Genomic DNA, 24,371 nt, shown 5'->3' with positions numbered 1-24,371 from the left:
CGCGCTTTGAAAACAGGATGTGTCATTCCCTGGGTATGAGGGGGAAGCGTTTGACACCCAGGACAGTTCTTGTAGACCAGCAACATGGAAAACATGGGTATACAACACCTTACCAATACAAGGTATGGTGTTAATAAGAGCTGTTAAACGAGGCAGTGTTTTTGCTTTTGTTCGTTTTTTGAGCGCATCACCAAGTCATATTTAAGTAAGTAAGAAGCCTAAATGTGTTTAGGGAGTTCAAAATGTATGCTATATTGTCTACGTCAGAGGGTTAACTAAACATGCTACTCATACATCTCACACTGTTTAAGTTTGAGCTCTATGATTGCTACAGATGAAGATGCGGGTGGTATTCAATAATTTGCCACTTGGTACCTGCTCGGGAGAGCTCGGTCTGTGTGTCGGCCTGTACCTGAATATTGTCTTCATGGCCTGTTGTACGTCACACGCCTCTGATAGCCACTACAACAGCACCATCTGCTGGTCAGAGTAATCCTCGCAACAGCCATTTATCTGTTCTTAGATATTGTAGATGTGATATATATTGTGATTCAGTTAGATAGCCCAGTGTGCGATCATGAAAGCAGTTTCAATCTCAAGTACAACAGAGAAATTAGGATCTAAGTTGACATTACTTATTTTCCCAACATAATGTGTTGTTGATTGACATTCAACTGCAACACAGTATGGCAGGGCTACTGACGGTTACCTTGGTATATTTCTGGAGATTGAGGCATCTTAAGCAGCCTAGACAGTGGTGTGTATCACACAAACACACACAACATGGCAGGAGTGTATAGCGTCACCAAACAGTAGCTCTTCCTCTTTGTGAGGGGGAGATGAGGAGCAGGAAGTGACCCCTGTCGGAAGTGCTGCTCTGTGTTGTCTCATCAGTGGACCGCTGAAGGCTAGCGCTGATACCATCACCGCCTGCCTCTCTCTCCTTGGTGGGGGCTCCCCCTTGCTGCCACTCACACAACAATATGTGTGTGTGTGTGTGTGTGTGTGTGTGTGTGTGTGTGTGTGTGTGTGTGTGTAACCGCCTCAATGTAAAGTTTATATACATCTGGATTCCTCTAGTTTGACTTCCTAAAAAATAACTTCAACTGTATATTGCTTCATTACAATTTATTCCCTGGAGCGCTGATATTTATATCATATGTGGCAAGTCATCTTTGTGCCGGGACCCTTTGGGGAGAGTGGCTTGACTGCATGTCTGTCTGTCCTCCTCATGTCAGTGTGTTCTTTGGTTAATGCTGCAATGGCTCCCTGGATATGAAGATGCCATTCCCTGCATTCCTTCATCCCCTGGTCATCCCCCTGAAAAGGGAAAAGCACACCGAGAGGGCGGTTCCCTTCAGTAATTAACTGGCCCTCACACTGACACCAAGGAGAGCACTGAACTCTGGGACGTCACCGCTCTCTCACGTTTTGTGTATCTTTGTTGGTTTTGTTTATACACACATTCTTCACTTTGGTTACATGATTTGCCGCAACATTGTCATTCATTTAAAGCGAGAAGTCTCTTTCTCCGACACATAAACAAACACACAGGGTTTGGATCATGGACAACACATATTGAGTAGACAATGATACATGTACAATATATGTATTTATACTGTAGGTGTGAAGCCTAAAGGTCAGTCTGGTTGTCATTTATAAGGCTCACTCAATGTTTTCTAATATGATTCTAAATTATTTGCCTTAACAATGTATTTTGCACAGTAAAGTTCTCAGATTAAGTTTAGACTTGTATTGTGTCACTCTCCAAACTCCAAAATACATTTGACTAGTTTTTTTTATTTCTTACTCTGAACAGCATATTAAAGGGTCACTCTGAGGTTATAATCTATTTAAATTATGACCCAATTTGTCATTTATTTACATAATTTAAAAAACAAATGGAAACACAAAATTCTAAATGCCAACTCTTTAATTCCACACTCTAAAAACACTTCATTAAAATCTCAGACTGGGCCTTTCCACCAACACATTGCTTTTTCATTAGTCTGATTCTAAAATAGCACCATCAGCAGTTCCTCATGCTGCATCACAATACAACAGATAATGAAGATATAGTCTCTTCCTCATTAAAGGCACATCGGATTCTGATGACAAGAGGAACAATATTAGAATACATCATATTTCTGTCTGGTTTTGTTTCAATATTTCCAGCAAGTGCTTTCATTGGTTGAGCATAAAACATCTTATCATCATCATGTTTTTCACATGGATTTTGCTCATGTTTTTTTATGAAATATGCTATTATTTTAGTAAGAATGAAAAAATGGCATAGCTTTCATTGAAGATCAGAGAGGCTGATAACTAGACCCTAAAACATTTATACAAATGTGATTTTACCGGCACTTTAACCTCTCGCTGACATTTTGATCAGGTCAGGCAGTGGTTCTGGCCCGAGGTGGGTGTGGCTCCTCCTGGTTGACCAATCAGAAGGCGGCTCCGTGTGGCGCTGCTCCTCCTCCTCCTCCTCCTCAGATCTCCTGCAGCAGGTCGGCAGGGAAGAAGCCCAGCTTCCTCCCTGTGCTCACCTTCAGGTAGCCGTTCAGCTCCTCCCCCTTCTTCACCACGATCTGCCCACAGCACATGGACACACACAGGCGCATGCACGTTCATTCACACTCACACTGTTTACCTGTGTGTGTGTGTGTGTGTGTGTGTGTGTGTGTGTGTGTGTGTATGTGTGTATCCATCTCATTCTCATTGTGTGTGCCCCTGTTTCACTCCACTCATCTAATATTAAAGATCCCATGGCATGAAAATTTCCCTTTCTGAGGTTTTCTAACATTAATATGAGTTCCCCTAGCCTACCTATGGTCCCCCAGTAGCTAGAAATTTTGTTGGGTGTAAAACGAGCACTAGGCATTCTTCTCCGCCTTTGAAAATACGAAGCTCAGATGCGCTGTTTTGGTATTTTCCCCGTATGTCGTCATAAGGGGAGATGCCACCCCCGCTTCCTCTGCCTTGCCAGCCCAGAGAATTTGGCCCGCCAATGAGACAATAAGCTACGACTGTGCGAGCGCCACGTGCGTGTGTGTGTGTGATTACACAAACTGTAACGCAAGTGTACACCTCTTTGTTATTTGGATAACCGTTCTTCTGTTGGTGTTATGGCGCATAACACGTCGGCTCTTTGACGTCTCTGGTATTTCCACAACGAGACTGTAGTTGGGGTTATCAGCCATGGTTGAGAAGGAATTGGGGCCCCGCTGCCCGCCGCTCGCTGTTGCGAGGCACCACCTCCACGAAGCACCACCACCCGGCAGCTGGCAGCCGGCAGCGGGCAGCGCACGGTTCAGTCACTTCAGATTGATGTGGAAGTGGAAGAGAGACGTCGGAGAACCAGACGCAGTCGTTTGTGATTCATAATATCGTCTGGAGGCGCACACAGATTTTGCCCGTGATAATATGTATTATATGATATAGATATCTATGTATTATTTGATATTATTTAGATATAGAGCTCCAGGACTGTAACGCAAGTGTTGTACACTTCTTTGTTATTTGGATAACCGTTCTGCTGTTGGTGTTATGGCGCATTACACGTCGGACTCTCGTCTCTGGTATTTTCACAACGAGACTCGTAGTGGGGGTTATCTCAGCCATGGCTGAGGAATTGGGGGAAAGGAACTTTGGCTTTGACTCCCTGAAGTACATGAACCACGACATGGAGGAGAAAGGGATTGTTGCCCGCGATTGTCGCCTGATTCAGCCCCGCTTCCCGCTGCCCGCTGCCGAGGGACCACCGCCTCGGCGCTGCCCACTGCAGGAGGCGGTGGTGCCTAAGCGCTGACCGCTGCCGAAGTGGTGGTCCCACAAACGCGCTCAACAATCGCGGGCAATAATCCCTTCTCCTCCATGTCGTGGTTCAGTCTACTTCAGATTGATGTGGACGTGGAAGAACCAGAGATGTCGGAGAACCCGACGCAGTCGTTTGAGATTCATTATATCGTCTGGAGGCGTACACATTTTTTGGCTGTGATAATATATATTATATGATATAGATATCGATGTATAATATGATATTATTTAGTTATAGAGCTCCAGGACTACCGCCGGAGCACCTGGAGTGTTCTAGAATATTTACAGAACGAGGCCAAAGGCTGTGTGCGCCTCGCCATTGTGATACATCCACTGTAAACAGAGCGCATGGTACCGTGGCCGCAAGCTGCTCAGGGCCACACCCCCACCCTCCTCCTTGACCCGCCTCTCTCCTCCTCATTTGCATTAAAGTTACAGACACCGAAATGTGAAAGGTTTGGGGAAAGCTCAATGTGCGACTGGCTCGTAGTGGCTGTAATTATGATCACGGCTGAATTTCGGGAACGTCTTCAAATACTGTGATAGGGGCCCACTAATATCTATATTAAAGCATCCATAAAGTAGCATGCCCTGGGACCTTTAAATGTGTCTTAATCGTACTCAAGGCTCATCGTATGTTCATAGGGTCCTAAAGAGAAGAGAAGAAGCATGGTTTGGTGCTTAGGGATTAACGTTTATATTATGATTATGGGAGGTATTTAGGTTGCATAAAGGGATATTCATGAGGTGGCAACATAAGGGTAAAGGGGGTGCTACCGTTAATATCTATCCAAACACTCAATGACCCTTGATGTTCTGTGTGTGTTAAGCGAATTTGTGTCGCTGTAGTGTCATTTATATCTGTCCCCCCTATGCTTATGAAGCCTAATGGCCTGATGTATAATGCAGGGGAATGCAGAGTGTGATGTGTTGCTTTATATTATTCCCCTGATACACTCCACCGGATCAATTCTACTAAATTATTGAAGTGGACTGGAGAGACGGAATACGGAGAGCGTTGAATACAACACTGCAGATACTTAAACCAACACTAAACATTATGCTTCAGTGTGTCGGGAGTTTGCCATTCATTCACTGCAGTTGTTTCAGTTTGCAGTTAATTTATTGGTTCAGTAACAGTGTGTGTGTGTGTGTGTGTGTGTGTGTGTGTGTGTGTGTGTGTGTGTGTGTGTGTGTGTGTGTGTGCATGTGCGTACGTGTCCGATGTGTTTGCTTGGGTGTGTATGCAGACTCAAACCTGATCCTTCTTCAGAGTGATCTGACCCATTTCTCTGTTCCCGACGAAGGAGCGTGTCACCTTGTACACGCTCTCCCCGGCCCTCACGCGGATGATGTAGTTAGCCGGGAGGAAGCCTGTGCGGTCCCCTATCTTACCCTTGAGAAAGGAGACATAAGGACCAAAATGTTAATACCAACAAAAATCCTCAAGCCCCACAAGTTAAACTTCAAACACAGAGCTTACTGCGACATGCAGCTTGTGTCCCGATTAAAGCGCATCAGTGAATAAACTGCAGTAGTTGGGAGTAATTCCCAAAGCGGGTATAGCCATGATCGTTGACTAAATGATACGTTCCCTGCGCTGTTAGTACCATTAGCATCGTTAGCTAATGCTCACCCGCCACCACTCCTCGTTGGAGTCATCGATCACCGATATCCTATCACCAGCGCTGCAACACAGAGGCAGCACAGCTTGTTCACATACACGTAACACACTGCTAATATACATACCATACTGCTATAAAACTGCTAATATACATGACATACTGCTATCAAACTGATGGCATACATTGGATACTGCTATAACACTGCTACTATAAATTACCTACAGCTATCAAACTTCTAAGATACATCAGATACTGCTAATATGCTGCTAGTATTGTCCTTTTATAATGTAATATAGTATGATACGATGCTTAATGACTGAAGTACAATGACAAAAGACAAAACAAAAATTAAAAAGCAAAACAAACAAATACAAAAAATAAATACAAATGTATTGAATACAAATATAGAAATGCAGACAACAATGGAAAGGAACAAACGTATTAGAGACAGACAGACAATTGGATGGAGGGATAGTCGTAGGGACGGAGGGTGGTTTGAGGTTCTTACTGCAGGTCCAGGTCGTCCTTTTCGATGGCCTTGAAGCGGTAGAGAGCCAGGTAGTAGTGAGACTGGCTGAACACGCCAATCTTCCCTGGCTGGGGCTTCTTACTCTGAACGCACAGCACATCAGAATACTATGATCTAGCACCTCATAGGTATCATGTGATGGTCACCTCATAGGACAATGTTATTACAGCGCCAGCTCGATAAGGACTTTATGAATTAATAAATCGAAATCATCCCAGTTCTGAACCGCAGCAGTAGGGCTTCATGTGTATAACCCTTTAAGCATTGTATTAGTGTTACCATTATCTATGCAGTATTATTCCTCATATAATTCTGCTAATTCCGATGGTCACAAGGTATATTGTAATATACAACACCATTGTATTGTAAACTAATTGTATTGATGGAGTCCTCTGATGTTGAGTTCCTTGACTGTAATCAGAGCCATTATGTTAAAGACTGTATTGTTTATGTGTTGTAATGTTTGATCAATAATTTAAGCATTGTTTATTCATTATGTCATTGTGATGTTCATGGTTGCATTGTTCTGACCACGGTCACATACACTTTCTCTTGTGGTTCATTCACTTATCATATGCTTTAGCATCACTGTGAAACACAGGCTCCTTATCCTCTGACCTTATCATCTGGAACAACCTTTTCCCCCTTCTTGTCTGCCTCTGGGATGGCTGGTAGGGAACACAAGAATGCAGAAATACACAAAACAGAAGTACACAAAATCAATCAGTCCATCGATCGTTCACATGAAAATAAAAACAGGGACCAGTCGGCACATCAGTGCTACGATTTACCAAACTTTATCAATAACCCCCGCCCTTACAGAAAGAGAAAGAAAGATAGATATTAAAACCTCAAGCTCACCTTCTCCTCTTCCTTCCTCTCCTTTGGGTGGGGAATCCTCTTCTTCCATCATCATCATCATTACCTGTACCATGATTCAACGGACAACACCTCACATTAAGTCACTCCAGCACCGCCGGCCATCTCGAGCTATTTTGTTTTTATTGTTTGTGGGAATACCTAACATTGTTCTTGGTGAAATTACAAATGCAACAATATATTGAATAACTTTTGATTAATTCCTGTGTTCATGAGTGTGATGCTGTTATTGATGATGATCACTTTAAGGAACACAGTGTTAGTGGTGGTTGAATGGCTCCCTCTCTGTTGTTCCAGCTAGAACCTTCACACCCTCCTGGACTCACATTCTTCTTGTCCTCCGAGTCTTTCTTGCGCTCCTTGTTGGCCATGATGACTCCGATGCGCAGAGTCTCAAACACGGGGTCGGTGCGGTTGGACTGCGCTGAAAGGGGACATGGTTTAGATCAGTTTTCCTGCCTAGAGGGCAAGGCAGGCCAAGAGACGTGTGACTGGATAATTACATGGCACTATTTAGGAATTGTTTTGATGCTGTTCCACGTTATGCAATCGGATTGTATGAATCCCTGTGTCCAATCAATGGCTAGGATACTTGCAGTCTGCATTTTGTGAAATATTGGGGGACATTGATAATAACCTGATAATAACCTGTATTTTATTTAATATCCTTGATTTCGTTTTCAGAATTTTTTGAAATTCTGGTGTGGAACGTGGTGTTTCCCGATGGGGGAACCACTGGTTTGGATAGAATGCTGCTATAGTGACTGGTAAATAGTTATATTACACTCCCAGTCACCTCCCAACTCCCACTCACCTAAATTGAATACATGCAAATAAAATGATTTCTGATACGGAATCAGAATGATGATACAGCACAAGACGAGGAATCGAGACCAATAAGAATATTACAATTTTGGTTGACTTCTAAATCTGTCAAATTCGGAGAGTGTTATTATCGGTTGTGCAGGCTGCTGGGATGTCCACTCTGGTTTTCATACGGACTCCCACTCCGACGTGTGAGCAGGGGGGGACTAACAGAAGGGCAGCAGCTGGGAGACGGTGGCGTTCTGCTGGCTGCTGTACAGCGGCGAGCTGTAGGCCCTCCTGAAGCCTGGGGGCTGGAGGGGAGGGAGAGCATGGAGGGAACCATGAAGATCACAGAGGAATGTATTCATGCTTCACCATCAAACCATGTGTTTGTTACCTAACCGTGTCACCTAACACGATTGCATACAATAACTTAAGTGGGACTACATCATGGTCTTGAGTGGCTCACAATTTTGCCGTAACATCTTTGGAACTCAACGTAGGACTGGCACTGGTGGTGGATGTTGGTCTTGCAGTCCTTGCAGCGCAAGGCAAACTTGTTGTTCACTGGAGTGAAGATACATAGGTCAACAGGTAGGCCTTATAGGTGTGGTTATTGAGCTCTGGGTGGAGGTGATGCAATGGTGCAGCTGTAGTAGCTATAGGTCAGTGGGTAGGCCTTATAGGTGGTGTTATTGAGCTCTTGGTTTAGGTGAATTGATGGTGCAGCTGTAGTAGCTATAGGTCAGTGGGTAGGCCTTATAGGTGTTGTTATTGAGCTCTTGGTTTAGGTGAATTGATGGTGCAGCTATAGTAGCTATAGGTCAGCAGGTAGGCCTTATAGGTGGTGTTATTGAGCTCTGTGTAAGGGGGAATTGATGGTGCAGCTGTAGTTGCTGTATTTCGGCAGGTAGGCCTTATAGGTAGTGTTATTGAGATCTATGTAGAGTTGAATTTATGGTAAAGCTGTAGCAGGCAGCCGGCAGGAAGGAGGACTTACGGACTATCATACGCGCGCAGACGTCACAGAACTTGGGTTTCTTGCAGTAGTGGTCCTTGAACTTGTGGGGCTTGTCGTTGACAGGTTTGACAGGCTCTAGGGAGGCGGGGTCTTCTCGCTCCTCCTCTTCCACCTCTTCGTCGTAGACGAAGTACACCTGGGTTCCAGCAGCCATGCAGGGGGTAAGGGGCATGGATCTTTAGGATTGATGTAGAATATCAAGGATAATGTACAGTTTCTTGAAATGGAATCATTATCAAAGAGGATGAAAGGCTGAGGTCAAACTGACGTATTTTATTATTTATATAGTTTCATCTGTGTTTATTTTAAACTCTAGATTTTTGCTATTGAGTATTTTTATTCGCCGTCTTATTCTAGGATCGATACAGTGTTGGTCTTGGCTGTGCTCTTTTTGCGGTATGATTTTCACTGGCGAGCACCAACACCCCAGGAAACCCCCCTCACCACAAACTCCCCACCAAGACAGCGGATGGGGCCTTCGAAGGACTCCAACAGAGGAAATACCCCTTCCAGTTGTCAGGGGAAGACAGACTTAGCACGGCTTCAAGTGTTAAAGAGACTATTGAGTGAGAACTACCAATTTACTAAAGGGATCAACAGAATGTAATAGGAACTAGTAGTGAGTTGTAACTATAAATAAATATATAGATAAACCAAATGTGAATGTGGGACAATGAGTATATCCCAATATATTAAATTTGAGTCGAACATTGAACAATAATCTAGGTTCAGTATGATTATATGTTGTTCATTTAGGTTCAAATCTTGACTAAATGAAAGATCAAACCTAAGATGAGATATGTGAATCAAAGAAAATAAGCCATTTGTAACATTGAACTGGCTGTTGACTGTTACAATTTAAAATATATACAGAACTTCCATCGACCTACCAGTAGCATCACACACAGCAGCCCAGCCCCCCTGCCCCTCCCCAATAACATGCTATTTATACTGACCCCCCCTGGGAACTGACCCATATGGAGTCTGTCCTTCTGGTCTGAACCAGGAGTAGGGAGATTACAACCCACCAGCCTCCATCCATGTCACCAAGACACATATATATACACCAACTATGCATCCCAAACACATATCGACACAATACCGCTCCGTGCAGTTTGTGGACATCTCTGACTATAGAGAAGATATTAGAGATGACGGCTGGATTCCCCATCATACCCTTCATCATGCACAGAACACACACACCCACACACCTCTGGTGGGTCGACTTGAAAGGGCTTTCATCTTTAAATAACTCAACAGAAACCGGCAGAAGTCCCAACTGTATGTAATCAAGAGCTTGGCATTACAGCTCCTAAATATACTGAGGCTACAGCCAAATACACACACACACACACACACACACACACACACACACACACACACACACACAGTGTCCACCGCTGTCAGGTTTTGGCAGGGTTTAGAGGCCTGTGCAAGCAGGGGGATTAACATTACAATAGCTGACTAATGCCGCAGACAGTTAACACATTATTACTGTACCATCCGTTTCCAGCTTCATATAGCTCCGGGTGCTGTATTTCCAAAGCACCTATGGTAAAGAATGCTATACCATGAGCTCATTGTTCCATTGTACGGGCCAACGGAATGAATAAGAGGAAGATTAGTGTTTTTATTGCCATAAGCTACCCTCTTGAAAGGTACATTAGTATCTTCGGAAAGACTGAGTGTATAGGATTAGTCCTACATGCCAAGGTGGAAGGAGTTATCATGTAATGTTCGTGTTTAGGGCCAGGCGTCTTTTACCATCACCGATGAAGGTTGTAGTTTTGATTTGATTTGATTGTTTATTTTTAGTTTGTTCATCGATTGGATAAAAAGGTATTCTGTCAGACATGGGATTATCACTTTTTTAAAGCAGAAATGAAAAAATATCTGAAATCCCATATATAGAAAAATATAAGAATGAAGTACGTAGGGCCTCATTTTTCAGAGGGTCCTGGCCATCATCTGTGTAGTTTGTTGCCATGTGTTTGTTCCATGTTGCTTGTTAATCCTGATTGGTAATCAGTTCCCTTACCGTGTTGTCGTTCTCTCTCACCACGTTGTCGGGCGCAGGTGGGTTGTCATGGAAGTCCAGGGAATCCTTATCATCCAGTCTGTTATCAAGCATCCCAAACAGAAACATCCATCCATGAGCAATTCATACCAACGTTAACTACACAACAAGGTCCACAGATTACGTTAATTTCCGTAAAACCATATGTCTATTTAATACCTGAGAAGCATTAACAATTAATCCAAGTGAAGATCAAGAATGATAAAGGGTGAACTCACGAGTCGTAGTTAGCCATTGTTGGTATTCAGCTGGCAACCAGACGTCAAAAGGTACAATTATTTGACACAAAAAATGAACTGCATAGAAAATATTTTCTACTGCAGGACAGGAATGTTGGTCGCAATCATTTATCATATATCACATCTCCAAACTATTCCATCCACTTAAATACAATGAAACATCATTTGTGAATGTTAAACGATAACTAGATATATACATTGCAGCCCTGCCTCCTATTTAATGCCTGTGCCTCCTTCCAAGGCAGGAGAGAAAATAAACATTATTTATAACCCACTGCTTAATTTTAATGCAATATCATTTTGAAAAATATTTTTCCCCATCACCTTTCATAATAATGTTCAGTAGATGCAAAAACACGCATATACTGTACGTAGAATGCGTTAGTAAGGAAGTGATTTACGCAGAAAAAGTAGGGAATACATAGGTAAATACATACATAGATAGACATACATTCAAATTGTGAAGGCTCAGCACACATCAACTAACCTCAAGAGTAAAACGAAGTTCCTCACCGGAAAACACAAAGGGGTGAAGGACCACTGACACACAGACATGAAGTGCCAGATCTGGCTCCCTGTCGGAGAGTGCCTCGATGCCAGGACTTCTTCTTCCAGCATTCTCCCCATCATCCCCTTTGTTTTGGTCGTTAAACGAGGCCCTAACAGGTGGGAGAATGACACGCTGCAATGCAAGAAACCCAAGCCCAGCCCAGCCGGGTCTAGCCTATTCTATGGATGTGTTTCTGAGAGTGTGTGCGTGCATGTGTGTGTGTGTGTGTGTTTCCATTTGTGACCGTTTGGGACAGCTGAGAACTTTGAAAGCCACCCTTTGAATGCCCCCCCTCGTAGTTGTGGTTAAACTGACAACGCCCCGTTCTGGTTCCTCCCTTAAGACAATGTTGACATGTCTTATTAGAACCGAAACACAAGACAGCCGCAGAATATACTGCAGTTATCCATGGTTTACTGTAAAAATGGTAAAGGCCCAGGAGATATTGAGTGTTAACTGCCCAGGAAGATACCAAAGCACACTGCCATGGTGTTGTGATGAAAGTTAGGTGAAATAAGGCATTTCTTTAGTTGGAGGATGCTAGGACCCTGCATAACGATAACTTTTACATTTAGCAGACAGTTTCATTCAAAGCAACTTACAGTGGACATTTCATTCAGTAATAGCTATTTCTATTAAACAGGAAAATACTAATACATCGTTTTTGTATTTACAGGTTTTGATAATAACACCAATAATCTAAGGATGAAAATCTGAAGGGTCTAATCTGAACTAAACATGGACCTCATAGTGTCCCCTACTGCGGTGTACCGTGAGGGTCGGGCGAGCGGGAATAATGACATTATCCTGGAGTGACGGTCTGATTCAAGCCTCTGACCAGGGGTTAGTCAACCAAGGATGACTCACTCTCCTCACTCGCCATCTCCGTGGTCGCGGAGGAGGAAAATTACATTTCTTAACACCTATATAATTAAATAACACCTCCGGGCGCCCGTGTTGAGTTCAGCTTAAGCAATCTGTCTCTGGGGATTCAATAACGAACCACAAGACAATCAAAGGATGTTTTTGGATTTCTTTTTTTCTCGACTTTATATTTTTAAAAACCAACAAAAAATAACAAGATTAAATAAAATTTACAGTAGACTTATGTTATATTGTGCACTTTTACTAATTTTGAAACGTTCTGCACAGCTGTCAAAAAAATATAAAAGCAAACACAATGGAGGGGGGGGAGAGCGGGGGCAAAGGGAAAAATGATGAGAAAATAAGAAGAACTGGAAGGAAGGAAGCAAAGAATGGAGAGAATGTGGGAAGGAGGATGTGTCGGAAGGGGAAAGGATGGGTGTTACAGAAGGCCTAAAACTCATCCACTGGAGGAAAAATAATCACTGAATATATAGATTTCTTTTATTCCTTACATCACTTTTTATAAATATATCGAACCAAAAAAGAACAATACTCTTCTGAGAAATAACAGCGCACTACGGAAACCCACAACAGCAGTAAGGCAAACAGAAAGCGAGAGAGATAGAAAAAGAGGTTACAGTCAAGAGAAAGATTGAGAGAGCAGAAGAAAGAGAGGTAGAGAGGGAGAGATAGCGTGACGGAGAGCCTGTGCGTATGAAATGTTATAAATATGACAGATTTATAGGATTTGGTCGGGAGGTTTTTTTCGGTAAGAGGGAGGGGGGGGGGGCATCACAATGAGTAGCAGGAGAGAAAGCACAGACGAGAGTTGAAAAGGTCAGGAGTGGTTTTGGCATGGGTGTGTGTATGTGTATTTCTGTTTGTGTGTGTGTGTGTGGGGGGGATAGAGAGCAGGGGTCGGGGTAGAGAGAGGAGGGAGAGAGGGACGGTGTTTTGAGAGGAGTGAGAGGTTGATTTCCAGCGTGTTATTGTTGATGTGCTACGGAACCCTGTTGCCTGCATTTTCTGTGTGAACGCACGTGTTTATGTTATCGTCTGCATGTGTGTGTGTGCGTGTGTCTTGATCCGTTCCCCATGTCGGTTCCCCCTGTGCTGGGACAAGAGTAATGTTTGTATTTGTATGCATGCTGTACGCTGTGCATTTGTATAATGGCAGCACAAATTCTCCAGCCCCCCTCCCTCTTTCATACCAACCCCCCACCGGCAACAGTGAAACACATGCTCACGTGTCTTGTGTGCTCTTCAGGTATATAAATACTAAAACAAAAAGTAAGAATGAACAGAAAAAAAACAACAAAACCAAAAAAACAACCAAATCATCTTTGCAAACAAACACCGGCCACCTCATTATTCACACCGAGTTCCCCGCCTTTATATACTATATATATATATATTTATATATATCTCAACAATGGCAAAATGGATACAGAGAGAGTCAGAGACCACCAGCCCAGCCCAGCGACCCCCTTCCTCACCCTCCCAACCCCATGCCACATCATGAATGTCTCTCTTTCAGTCCTTCTCCCTCTTTCAATCTCGCTCTCTCTCCGTTCTTCTCTCTCTCTCTCTCTCTGTTCTTTGCACCTTCCCTCCCCTCAAGCCTGACCACCTCCTCCTCCTCCTCCTGCTCCTGCTGCTGCTCACTGGGAGCTGGCCCTCTCCAGAACGCGGAGGTCATAGTTCTTTTTGGCGGCGCGCAGCTTGAAGAGGCCGCCGCCGCTGTTGTTGAGTTTGAAGGAAGCGCTCTGTGCGGCCATGGTGCTGGGGAACACCGCCACCACCGTGTACAGGTGGGCCGGGTCATGGCGGTGGTGGTGCTGCTGGGGGTGGGGGTAGTGCTGGGGGTGGCTGCCGGTGTCCCCTGCCCCCCCCCGGCCCCCCTGGGGGTCCTTAAGCCACTGGATCCGAGCGCCGCACAGCGAGAGCTGGTTGAAGAGCTTCTGGGCCTCGGGGCGCGAGATCCCCTCGGGGAGGTCGGTCACCTCGAGCACGCGGCTGACCACTGGCGGGAAACACACGGTGACAGTGAGACCACAATGCCAGAGCAGAGGGAGCCCAGGGCCGCTGCTTTTTTAATTGATTACATGCAAAGTAAATGCAAAGGCACCAATAGACGCAGGTTTCTCACCTGGCGTTGCCGGCGGCACAAACGACACAGATTTGCGTGATTCTACTTGTTTCGCCTCTTTCGCACGTTCGCTCGAGTTGAGCTATACGAACTTCGGCTGAGCTTAGCTTTTGGTTGCTTTTGAGGCGTTAGTCCATCTATTTCGTTCAGAGAGTCTTTTTACTTTCTGAACCTGAAATGTATACCTCTGTCCATTTGATGAAGAACATGCATTTCACAGCGTGGGTAGAGACATTTGACTTGATGAATTTTCATATCGTACCGACATCAGTGGTGCCAAGATCTGTTGATTGAGACTTCAGCGTCTGTTTCTTCCCTCTCGCTCCGTGTTTCATGGCTCCTTGGCCCTGGAAACCCACATCAGAGACAGTGTTGTGGCAGATTAGTGTCATGTAGTAACACACTGTGACAGCAGATGGCGGTATACACACACACATACAGATGGACAACAGCACAAAAAAACTGAGGCCGCCATTGAGGTTTTTCTTTACCGTGTTCCAAATGTAAAATCACAATAAAACATGCCCTAAATGCAAAATTCAGAATAACACAGGTTGCGATCCTTCAATAAGAGCAACAAATTATTTTACAGTTCTGATTGAATGCTTATGTTATATAGCATTGTTGATAAAGGGACACAAACGAGTATAGGATAATGCCATGATTGGTGGAAAAAAATAACTTTCCCTTTCACTGTCTGAATTCAATCACTTCGGGAGGGCGTTCCCAGGCAGGCATTCAAACGAACGCTAATGGATGCATGGATCCGAAGGGAAGCTGTGCACTGACCTGATGGGAGTTGTAGGTGGGCTGTCCGTGCATGAGCGGTGGGGGACAGAGGCTGTACTGCAGGGGCTGGCCCAGCAGGGAATAGCGTCCGTCACCTGGGTCACCCACAACACAGCGGCCAGGTGGAGAGGTAGAGAGAGGGAGGGAGCAACGGTTAGTTGTAATGACAGTTACAGCACATGTATACTTTGAGAGTGGTGGCTATGCTGCTTCAGCACAGAGAAGAACCAGCTCAGGAACCAGCTGGAGACATCACGGCTTGATCTAGACATGAAGGAAGTACTAACTACTTCAGATATCGACCATTAGGGTTTGGGGATTTTAATTGGTTGAATGACAATGTTTGAATAAAAATGTTTTCAATAAATTTTTGCTTAATTCATCTTTTTTTGATTGCATAAATAACATTGAAAAGGTTCCATCTGAATCGTACAGTTTCCTATAAAATCAAGGCTACAGGACAGCTTGGTCTGAACTATTCCCGGTTGACATTCTACCGGCCGAAGGATGTATCTCTGTGTGGGAGTGTAGGTAAGAGGTGAGCTCAGGTTAGGGGGAAAGAGATCATGTGATGTTGTGAGTGAATGGCCTGCAATGATGCCATCAATGAAGCCCTAGCACAGACATAGAGGGTTTGCAGAGGGTCCAACTGGCAGTATGCAAGAGAGCAGATCAGCAGTTAGGCATAGTTACCACAAACAGCACAACAGAGCGCATGGAATTACAATTCCATTAAATGGGTCCTTCTGGGCCATTTGAAATCCAGTAAAGCATATCCAAACCCTTCCGGACTCAACTTTACCTTCTTGGGGACAGTTAAGACTCTACAATGCAATTATCAAAGACAAAGTGTTTTATAATGAACCACTTAACACATGGTAGCTGCAGGTTTCAACAACTTAAAAAATACTTTGTAAGACCAGAGACACCAGACATGCAACATTAAGCCCTGCCACAACATAATAAGAATTTATGTTATAATCCTATTTTGAGTCATACAAAAAAAACAAGCCCTATGCAATTTAGACTTAAGACCTTTCAAAACATTTTAAAGCCCTTATGATTGACACTTGTGAATGCATGACTTCTGAAGACTTCTGATACTCCGAACTCCTTCGTTTCTTCCACTCATCTCTAGGGCTCGTGCCAGCTCGTCTAGGGCGCACTCCGGTGCCCTACCTTGTGCCGGTCCTCCGGGCCGAGAGAACTGGGAGATGAGAGGCAGGGGTCCCAGGCCAGGGCACACACTGTTCACGCTGCCGGAGGGGGACGGGGCGGGCGACTGGGTGGGTGAGGCCAGGGGGCTGTTGGCCAGCTGAGTACCGGCCTGGGGACAGGAGGAGGAGACCAGAGATACAACTCAATGCTGATGATGATGACGGTGCTCTGGCAAAGACATGCATAAGCCACTTGTTACAACACCCACACAAAACAATACATAAAAGAAAGACATTCAGCCCAACTCATTGTTGGGCTGAACATTTTTTAAAGTGACTTGTTTTGCTGTGTTATGTGGGTAGAGTCAGGGCATAAATTAATTAGACCCATTCAGCTAAAGTTGCCCTGCTGTTGGAGTGTGGATTGAGGTCACTCAGTGGTCTTTATGTTGTGGTGCGCCAAGGACCTGTCCTCATATCAGTGGGGGGGGAAGGGTCCATGCTCACCTGTTGAGGGTTCTCAGGCTTGTAGAGCTCCCCTGGCTTGCTGGGCCTCTGCTCTATGCTGTAGTACTTGCACGGATTCCACTGGACCAGAGGAGGATTCTGGGTAGGTTGCGGTCCATTGGGGACACTGAGCTGCATGACCATCACCCCAGGACCGGGGGCTGGCACTCCTGATGGAACACGCACGCAAGCACGCACGCACACACGCACACACGCACACACACACACACAAAATGGAAAACCGGTGAGTGACACACCTAGCAACAGCGAAAGAAATTTTATGTTTCCCAATAAACATTAACTTAATGTCAAACGTGGCAAGCAAGGAGAGGGGAGGGATGTTTGCGTTGTTATAAATGAGCCGGAACACTGTTTCATGTCTCATAATAACATTCACATTTAAGTATGAAAGCCAATTAAGACTGTGTATACATTTGACTGAGTTAGACATCCTATTTGTGCAGAAATGTAATGTCAGACTTATGTGGTCTAAGGCAATAACACAACTGACAATAAACACACAGTGCTTTGTTTACTATGCCAAGCTCGATGTTGAAAGAGAGGTTGAACAAATGTTAACTTTGAATTACGTATTGGTTCACGCATTACGTATTGTTCAAAGTTCAACATCAACCCCAGCCCAAATAAATGATGCATTTGCGGATGTTCATGGTAAACCTTAACCTGGCAGTTACATAAACGCCGGCTGGAGAACTTTATAAGAACACATTTTTAGTAGGGAACAAAATAGGTTTGTTTTCAAATCAAGTTACTGCTAAAAAGGTGCTACATGGAAACAGGTTGACATCCTAAAAAAGGTCATTTTTACCTGACTTTACCCCATCCAGTGATAATGACAGCCTCACCTGAATATTGCTGCTGGATCTGCTGTGGGTTGCATGGGGACGGGGACTGGGTGATCTGGTACTGCTCCGTGCTGGGGGGCTGCAGGTAGCCTACTGATGGACTGTGGGGCACAACGCAGTGTTACACAGTGAGACAAAAGCAAATGAGCTTACATCCTGATACAAACACAGATACAGCATAGATATCAGTGTTGGTCATCCTGATACAAACACAGATACAGCATAGATATCAGTGTTGGACATCCTGATACAAACACAGATACAGGTTGTGGATAAGAGAGCTTTTATAATTAATGTTGTCAGCTCTAAGCAGTCTATACCGTCTCCCAGATGGCAGTAGCTCAAATCCCTGATGTATGGCTAGGAGGGATTGCGGCACACACCCACATATACACACACCTACAGACACACACACACACACCCACATATACACACACACCTATAGACAGACGCACACATCTACAGACACACACACCTACAGACACACACACACACACACACAAGTTAGCATCCATAGTTGGACACACATCCATATAGGTTCATGAAAAAAATTGAAATGCGTTATGGATCACCCTCATGTAAATCTATACAAGACTAGTGTCTTCCTTTCCTGACGGGGAGTCAGGGCATTTACAAGTTGTTCAAGTGGATGGGAACGGGGTCACTACGGCAAAAAATAACTTTACTGATATTTGGACAGGGCTTGCACACACCATTAAATGCTATTGTTAAATAAAAGTTGCCTCTGGAAGACTGTGTACAGATATAGGCCCTTGTAACATTGCATACATCCTTGGCATTACAGGCAAAAGCTATTCTATATCCAACGTTTGATGTCCCGTTGTAAATAAAAATGTACTTTACAATGTAGTACTTAGTGCTATAGGCATGTGAAAAATGTAATGCTACCCCAGGACGTATATTCTTACATTTGTATTAATTGCCAGGGATTGGAATGTCGGCCAAGGCTATTAGGAGGACTTGCAGGTTAGCAGCTTGCTCACACACGATTTCAGAAAAACCACAAGGTCTTTTCACCTTGTGCTGGTCTGCTGTGTGGGGGTGATAACGCTGTAGTAGACAGGCATGGGCCCCTGGACAGACTGGCTGACGGGCACCATGACTTGCTGCTGGTACTGCTGCTGCACCTGCTGGGACTCACTCCCCACGGACACCTGAACGCAGGCGGGGAGGCCCGACTCCATCTGTGAATCAGCACCACGGATAAAACATGGAGGGGGACCGCGGGTTAGATCACTCATTTGTTGTGATGCTCACATACATGTGAACAGCCGCATGTATGATGGGCATATACCTGTTCATACAGATGACTGATGCGGGTTATGGTAGGCCACACATGAATACGGTGGCTTATTATCAGGGGAATTGAGTACACTATATATGCAATTTAATTAACTAAATTTGCACAATAATTACAATCTTGCACTTTATATTACATGCACATTTGGCACTTTCTCTGCCATATTACTGCTCTGTTTTTTATGTTTTATACACTTTTGCTATCCGTTTGTTGTCCTGATGGCATTGTAGGCATCAATAGTCCCTTTTAAAAACAAGTCCTAATAGTAACGACCTCAGACAGAAACACCAGTCGTAACTGGGAGATCCTAAAGACATCGAGACATGCCGAGAGGGCAGCTATTCTCTGCGTGGTACGTCCAACAGAGACATTGGTGTGCGTAGATACCTGATACGAGGGCATCTGCTGGTACTGGACCATCATGCTCTGCATTTGTCCCCCCATGCCAGCCCTCTGGGAGTTGATGAGGCCTGGGTTCTGGGGCTGCTGGACTCCCATCATACCCTGGTAGCTAGGCTGCTGGCTTGGCATCATGGTCTGGAGCCCTGCGGGCACAACAGAGAGCAGAGCACAATTACATCAGAGGGACTTAATGCAAGGAAGATTGGAGGAGTCGGGAGTCCAGTGTGTGGACGGACCCTCAACTGGACAACTTTTAGATAAGGGTTTTCCTTAGTTTATTTGTTTTTATTACACAGAAATAAGGATGATGTAATGAGGTGGAAGGTTGCGTGGCCTACAAAACATCGGAAAAACCATGACCCTGTTGAGAAATGAAGGCTTGAATGTTGGCTGGAAACACAAGGGAGAGTGTGGCTGCGTGGAGGTGGTTGACAATATCGGGTAAAGGATGGTGTTTGCACTGGCAGTTTGTGTGTCAAGTAATAGTGGCGGCTGGTCTAATATTGTAGTGCAAATAAATTACATTCTTAACTGTATATTATTATTAAAAAGCAATATTGTTTATTATCAAAATGAGTTTAATAAGTAATACATTAGCAAAATAAATATATAAGATTCAGATAAGAGTTTATTGTCATACCTCAAATCTACACCAAATAAGTATTTTTATGCAACTTTATGCAACAAGATAAGAAGCACTTTTATCATCCCAGAGGTTATCATCCACGTGGTGGATATATTGTAAGAAAAATACAAAAATACAAATAAAAGGCCATTTCCCCTCCAATATCAATATTGACATTACCCTCAGTGGCAAGCAAGTGTCTGCACACGCAGTACCCAATGGAAAGTCTCACTGACAAACACTAGATCCCCTCCTCCTTTAAACTGGTCAACACAGCCTAGCCATTACTCATTGTATACATCACCCCCACACCCTTCTGGTCTACTCTGAGCTTGACGGAAACATGTGTTTTCCATGCCAAAAAGAAAAGAAAAACGTCTATTTTGGCTATATTCTTTTTTCCTTGGCTATATTAACCCTTTTACCTGCTTTATACAGCAAATGTCTCAAGTGTTACTCAATTACTACATCTTTGTTAAATAGTTAGCATGTACATATTTTATTAGATGGGATATACAGAGGAGTAAGTGAAATATAATGCAACAATGCAATATTAAAAAGCCAAGTATGTACAGTTTTAAGACAGGAGGTAAAAGGTAAGTATATGTGGAGTTAGGCCAGCGTTTACAGCCAGACTGCCTACAATCCCCTTGTTAGCTTACTAAAGCACTGATCACAGCAAACTCTTCACAGCCAAACTTCTCCCCGCTGAACTTTCTCAGACCACAGGCTCTTACCAGTCCAATGAGATTAAATATGTTTCAGACAGTATTGATCAGACGAAAATCCATTACATAAACAAAATCAACAATGTTAGAGCACTCGTATTGACAAAGATAATATTTTGTTTGCTTGGGCTAAACATAGGCTGGTGTTAGGTGTCTGGTGTGTGTACTTTTTGTTTTTGCTTCAAGGACTGGTATGGGAACATTTCAGAGTGTTCAGTTAACTGAAATAAATACAGCCTGAAGTGATAAAGTTTGGGTCATGGGAGTTATTTATATTTGAGCAGAAATGTGTACGCCTTGCAATGCCAACCTTCGCTCCGCCTAAACCCCGGCACTCAGACCCTCCTCCACTCACCCGACTGCTGTGCAGGCTGTGGCATGGGCTGTGTTCGCTGCGCAGGGTAGGACACCTGGTGGGCTATGGGCTGGGGTACGCGGTACTGCTGGCCCGTGCCGGGGTACTGACCGGGAGGGTAGTAGGACACCTGGATCTGGACGGGGTTGTGCGGAAGGAGAAGGAGAACGTGATGAGAAAGCATAAGCCAAAAGAGAGCCTGTCCCAAACGGACACGGTGACTTTACAACAATTCAGAGTCCTGACATGAGCGTGCAGTCCTGCCAAAGAAAACGAGAAAGAGAGCTTGTGTACCAAAAATGATTACCCACTTAAATATCAACAGTGATGCACAAATTGACAAGATCAATGTCACAAATGTATACAAAGCATCTTCCAAAAAGTTAAATTGCCCTTTTCACACCTTAAACAGCATACCAAATTCAAGATTCAAGTCACATGGACCAGACATATTGCAAATAACACACCTTTGGGTCTGTAAAAAGGATATTCATAATAGCCTTGGCTTTGTGTTTGTTCTGTGCATGCAGCAAAAGGTCAAACATCTGCATAACACTCACACACGCACACACACGCACACGCACACACACACCAGAAGCAGCTGATTCACCAAATGAAGGAAGAATGCGTAGGGTGTTGACACAGACAACATCTGCTCATATGCATTGGTCATGTAAACACATTGACAAGAAGCTATCAATGGACTGAAAACGCATGTAGTTACCTGATTCTGAATGCAGCCTTATTCTTGCTATCCATTCATCCTTATCCAGCTAAGGCTGTGCATGTATAGGCACTGAAATGCACTCTGACTAAAGTACACAGGGGCTTATATTTAGGCCCAGCGCTGTCAATGTCTGCCTCTTTAGTTTTCCATTTTTGGGTATCAGCCCACAGTGGCTTATTCAACACTGGCATATAAACATAGACATACTGTGTGAGCACACAAAAGGAGACATCAAAATGACACATAGCAAAAGTGAGTAGCCGCGAAGCCGTGAAGAATCGATAGCTGCTGTTGCTGCTGCCTCCACCCTCATCTACATAAATGACAACACACCAACCGTCTCCGGGGCTGGTCTGGGGATGTCGATATTTGCTCTCTTGTTACGCTGTGGACCAACCCCCGCCCACACACACCCACCCACACACACGCCTCGTTCTGCAGAGTATCAATTGAAAAAGACAAAGCCTATACAGGGAGTTGATAAGGGGAAAATATATAAAAATAGACAGACCAGTTAAGACAAAGTAAACAGATAGAAAGTACAATACGGAATAATGCTTATTGTAGTCAACTTGGGTCTTGTACAAGTTTACAGTGTCTTGTTAATTTATATTTGAATGAATTTGCAATGGTTTGTACAAATGTACACATATTTATGAATCCAAACCATACTTTTTCCACAAATACCTTAAAATAATGTCTGTATGAATTAGTTTCAATTGTTAATGTTAAATTGGCTCCTTAACTGTCCAATAGGCATTTGTTGATAGATTGAAACGCGTGCAATCATTGACTTGGTTTTGAAACACTCTCTTTCTCCCGTCTGAGTTTTTAAACATATTTCCCTTAGTTTCAAATGTGTTCAATTCACACACACACACTCATAGCTTCTGATCGGCCATTCTCGACTGAGGTTCCTTCTTCTGTGGTGGAATGGAGCAACTCAACTCAGCGCTGATGGAACAATTACCCTCTGATGGGAAGCGTGGCCAAGGTTGGGTTCAATAATCTATCGATGGATGATCCATGTGTCACTTTGCAAAACCTGGTTAATAAAACTACAAAACTAAAACCATGAATTAAACAATGCACATATTGCTATTTTTCCTTAAGATGGAAGTGTGCCCCTTGGCGTTGGGAGCGCGGGTGCCTTCACCAAATATGGCTCCGCTAACAGCAACGTGGATTGTATAATTCATCGTTTTTGTCTCGTAGTTCCTTCAACAAGGTTTTGCAAGGTACCATATGGTTCACCTACCAAAATAAATGATTTTGTGTTTCCTATCGGAAGGTAAGCACCTTGGCAGGACACTGGCTAGTGCCGAGTTGAGTCGCTCCACTGCACCACAATAGACACGCTCAGACCTGTAGCGAGTGTGTGAATTGCACATCCGAAACACTGAGTCACTTGAGCCACTAATGTGGATTCAACAGTTCACAGTTCAAATATTATAGATTTGTCTTATTGCAACTAACGTGTGTGGACATGAGTGGACCACACCAGGGAGTCATACAGATATACACATTTGGCCAAATCATTTGACCTTCATTTTAATCACAATTTACAAGACACAAGTTATGTGTGAGTATATGTAAACATCCCTTCATTACGACTACAGCATCACTGGCAGTAGGAAAATGCATCCCATAAACCATTTTAAGGGCTCAATATAACCCTAACCAATAGAGGAGAGAGCCAAAGATACATCTGAGAAGCTATATAAGAGCCAGTATGACTGACTGACTGAAAAGAAGAACGTATAGCAAACCGAGTGGGAGGAAAGCACTTCACACCGGGGGAATGCTGCTACTTGGTGAAATTCACAACATTTCACTCTTCCACTGTTGGATCAAAGTAGGCAAAGCATTGATTGCCCTGTTTCCACCAGACAATCATCAAATCCAATCCAGTGAAAAAAACACTTGCAAATAGTCGAAATGATCAAGCTCAAATGGCAATTGGAAAGTTTGATGGATAAGCTAGGAAGCAGTTTGATAGGCTCACTGAGTGATAGCAGTGGTAGGGTCAAGAACAATGTGTACTTGCAGCTCTGTTTTAACAGCGGAAGGGCGTTCCATTAGGGCTGGTTGATGTGCGGTTAGGAACATGATGCCGACCATGGAGCGTTCTTCAAAGTGCATTGGTGACGGCAGGTCAGAACGCAGGGCATTCGTAAATATTTAAGAGAGGAAACGTATCCTACAAACGTACAAGGTTGCAGCAGTGGTCTACTCAACCGCGGATGCACACACACTCGATAGAGTGTGTGTCAACCTGGGCCACGATGCAACAGGCCGCCATTCAAACTCTGCGAGCCGGTGGATCTATTCT

At 44.0% G+C, this 24,371-nt stretch overlaps 2 protein-coding genes across 5 annotated transcripts in view; both read right to left on the bottom strand.

The window, feature by feature from the left end:
* Positions 1 to 2,492: 2,492 nt before the first annotated feature.
* Positions 2,493 to 10,992, bottom strand: LOC307083878 (SH3 and cysteine-rich domain-containing protein 3-like; the record flags this gene model as incomplete). The annotated part of the gene is made up of 12 exons (XM_079747902.1): positions 2,493 to 2,591; positions 5,078 to 5,215; positions 5,456 to 5,507; positions 5,953 to 6,056; positions 6,592 to 6,641; positions 6,835 to 6,898; positions 7,179 to 7,276; positions 7,889 to 7,970; positions 8,129 to 8,226; positions 8,660 to 8,816; positions 10,719 to 10,797; positions 10,976 to 10,992. 12 exons carry the CDS (start codon positions 10,990 to 10,992, stop codon positions 2,493 to 2,495), a joined length of 1,038 nt encoding a protein of 345 aa, XP_079604028.1.
* Positions 10,993 to 12,619: 1,627 nt separating this feature from the next.
* Positions 12,620 to 24,371, bottom strand: part of r3hdm2 (R3H domain containing 2) — a 42,839-nt gene continuing 31,087 nt past the window's right edge. For all 4 annotated transcript variants that reach the window (XM_079747497.1, XM_079747499.1, XM_079747498.1 and 1 more), the window contains 9 exons: positions 21,313 to 21,448; positions 19,590 to 19,747; positions 18,920 to 19,086; positions 17,882 to 17,982; positions 17,016 to 17,185; positions 16,531 to 16,678; positions 15,352 to 15,446; positions 14,825 to 14,909; positions 12,620 to 14,436 (listed from right to left, as the gene is read on the bottom strand). In XM_079747497.1, the coding sequence (XP_079603623.1) occupies positions 14,075 to 14,436; positions 14,825 to 14,909; positions 15,352 to 15,446; positions 16,531 to 16,678; positions 17,016 to 17,185; positions 17,882 to 17,982; positions 18,920 to 19,086; positions 19,590 to 19,747; positions 21,313 to 21,448 (1,422 nt within the window). In that variant the 3' untranslated portion in view covers positions 12,620 to 14,074. The remainder of the gene's footprint in view (positions 14,437 to 14,824; positions 14,910 to 15,351; positions 15,447 to 16,530; positions 16,679 to 17,015; positions 17,186 to 17,881; positions 17,983 to 18,919; positions 19,087 to 19,589; positions 19,748 to 21,312; positions 21,449 to 24,371) is intronic.

This window comes from Pollachius pollachius (assembly GCF_949987615.1).
Source record: "Pollachius pollachius genome assembly, chromosome: 12".
Lineage (NCBI taxonomy): Eukaryota > Metazoa > Chordata > Actinopteri > Gadiformes > Gadidae > Pollachius > Pollachius pollachius.
The sequence above is the reverse complement of the archived record's forward strand: the minus strand, read 5'-3'. Positions and strand labels throughout refer to the sequence as shown.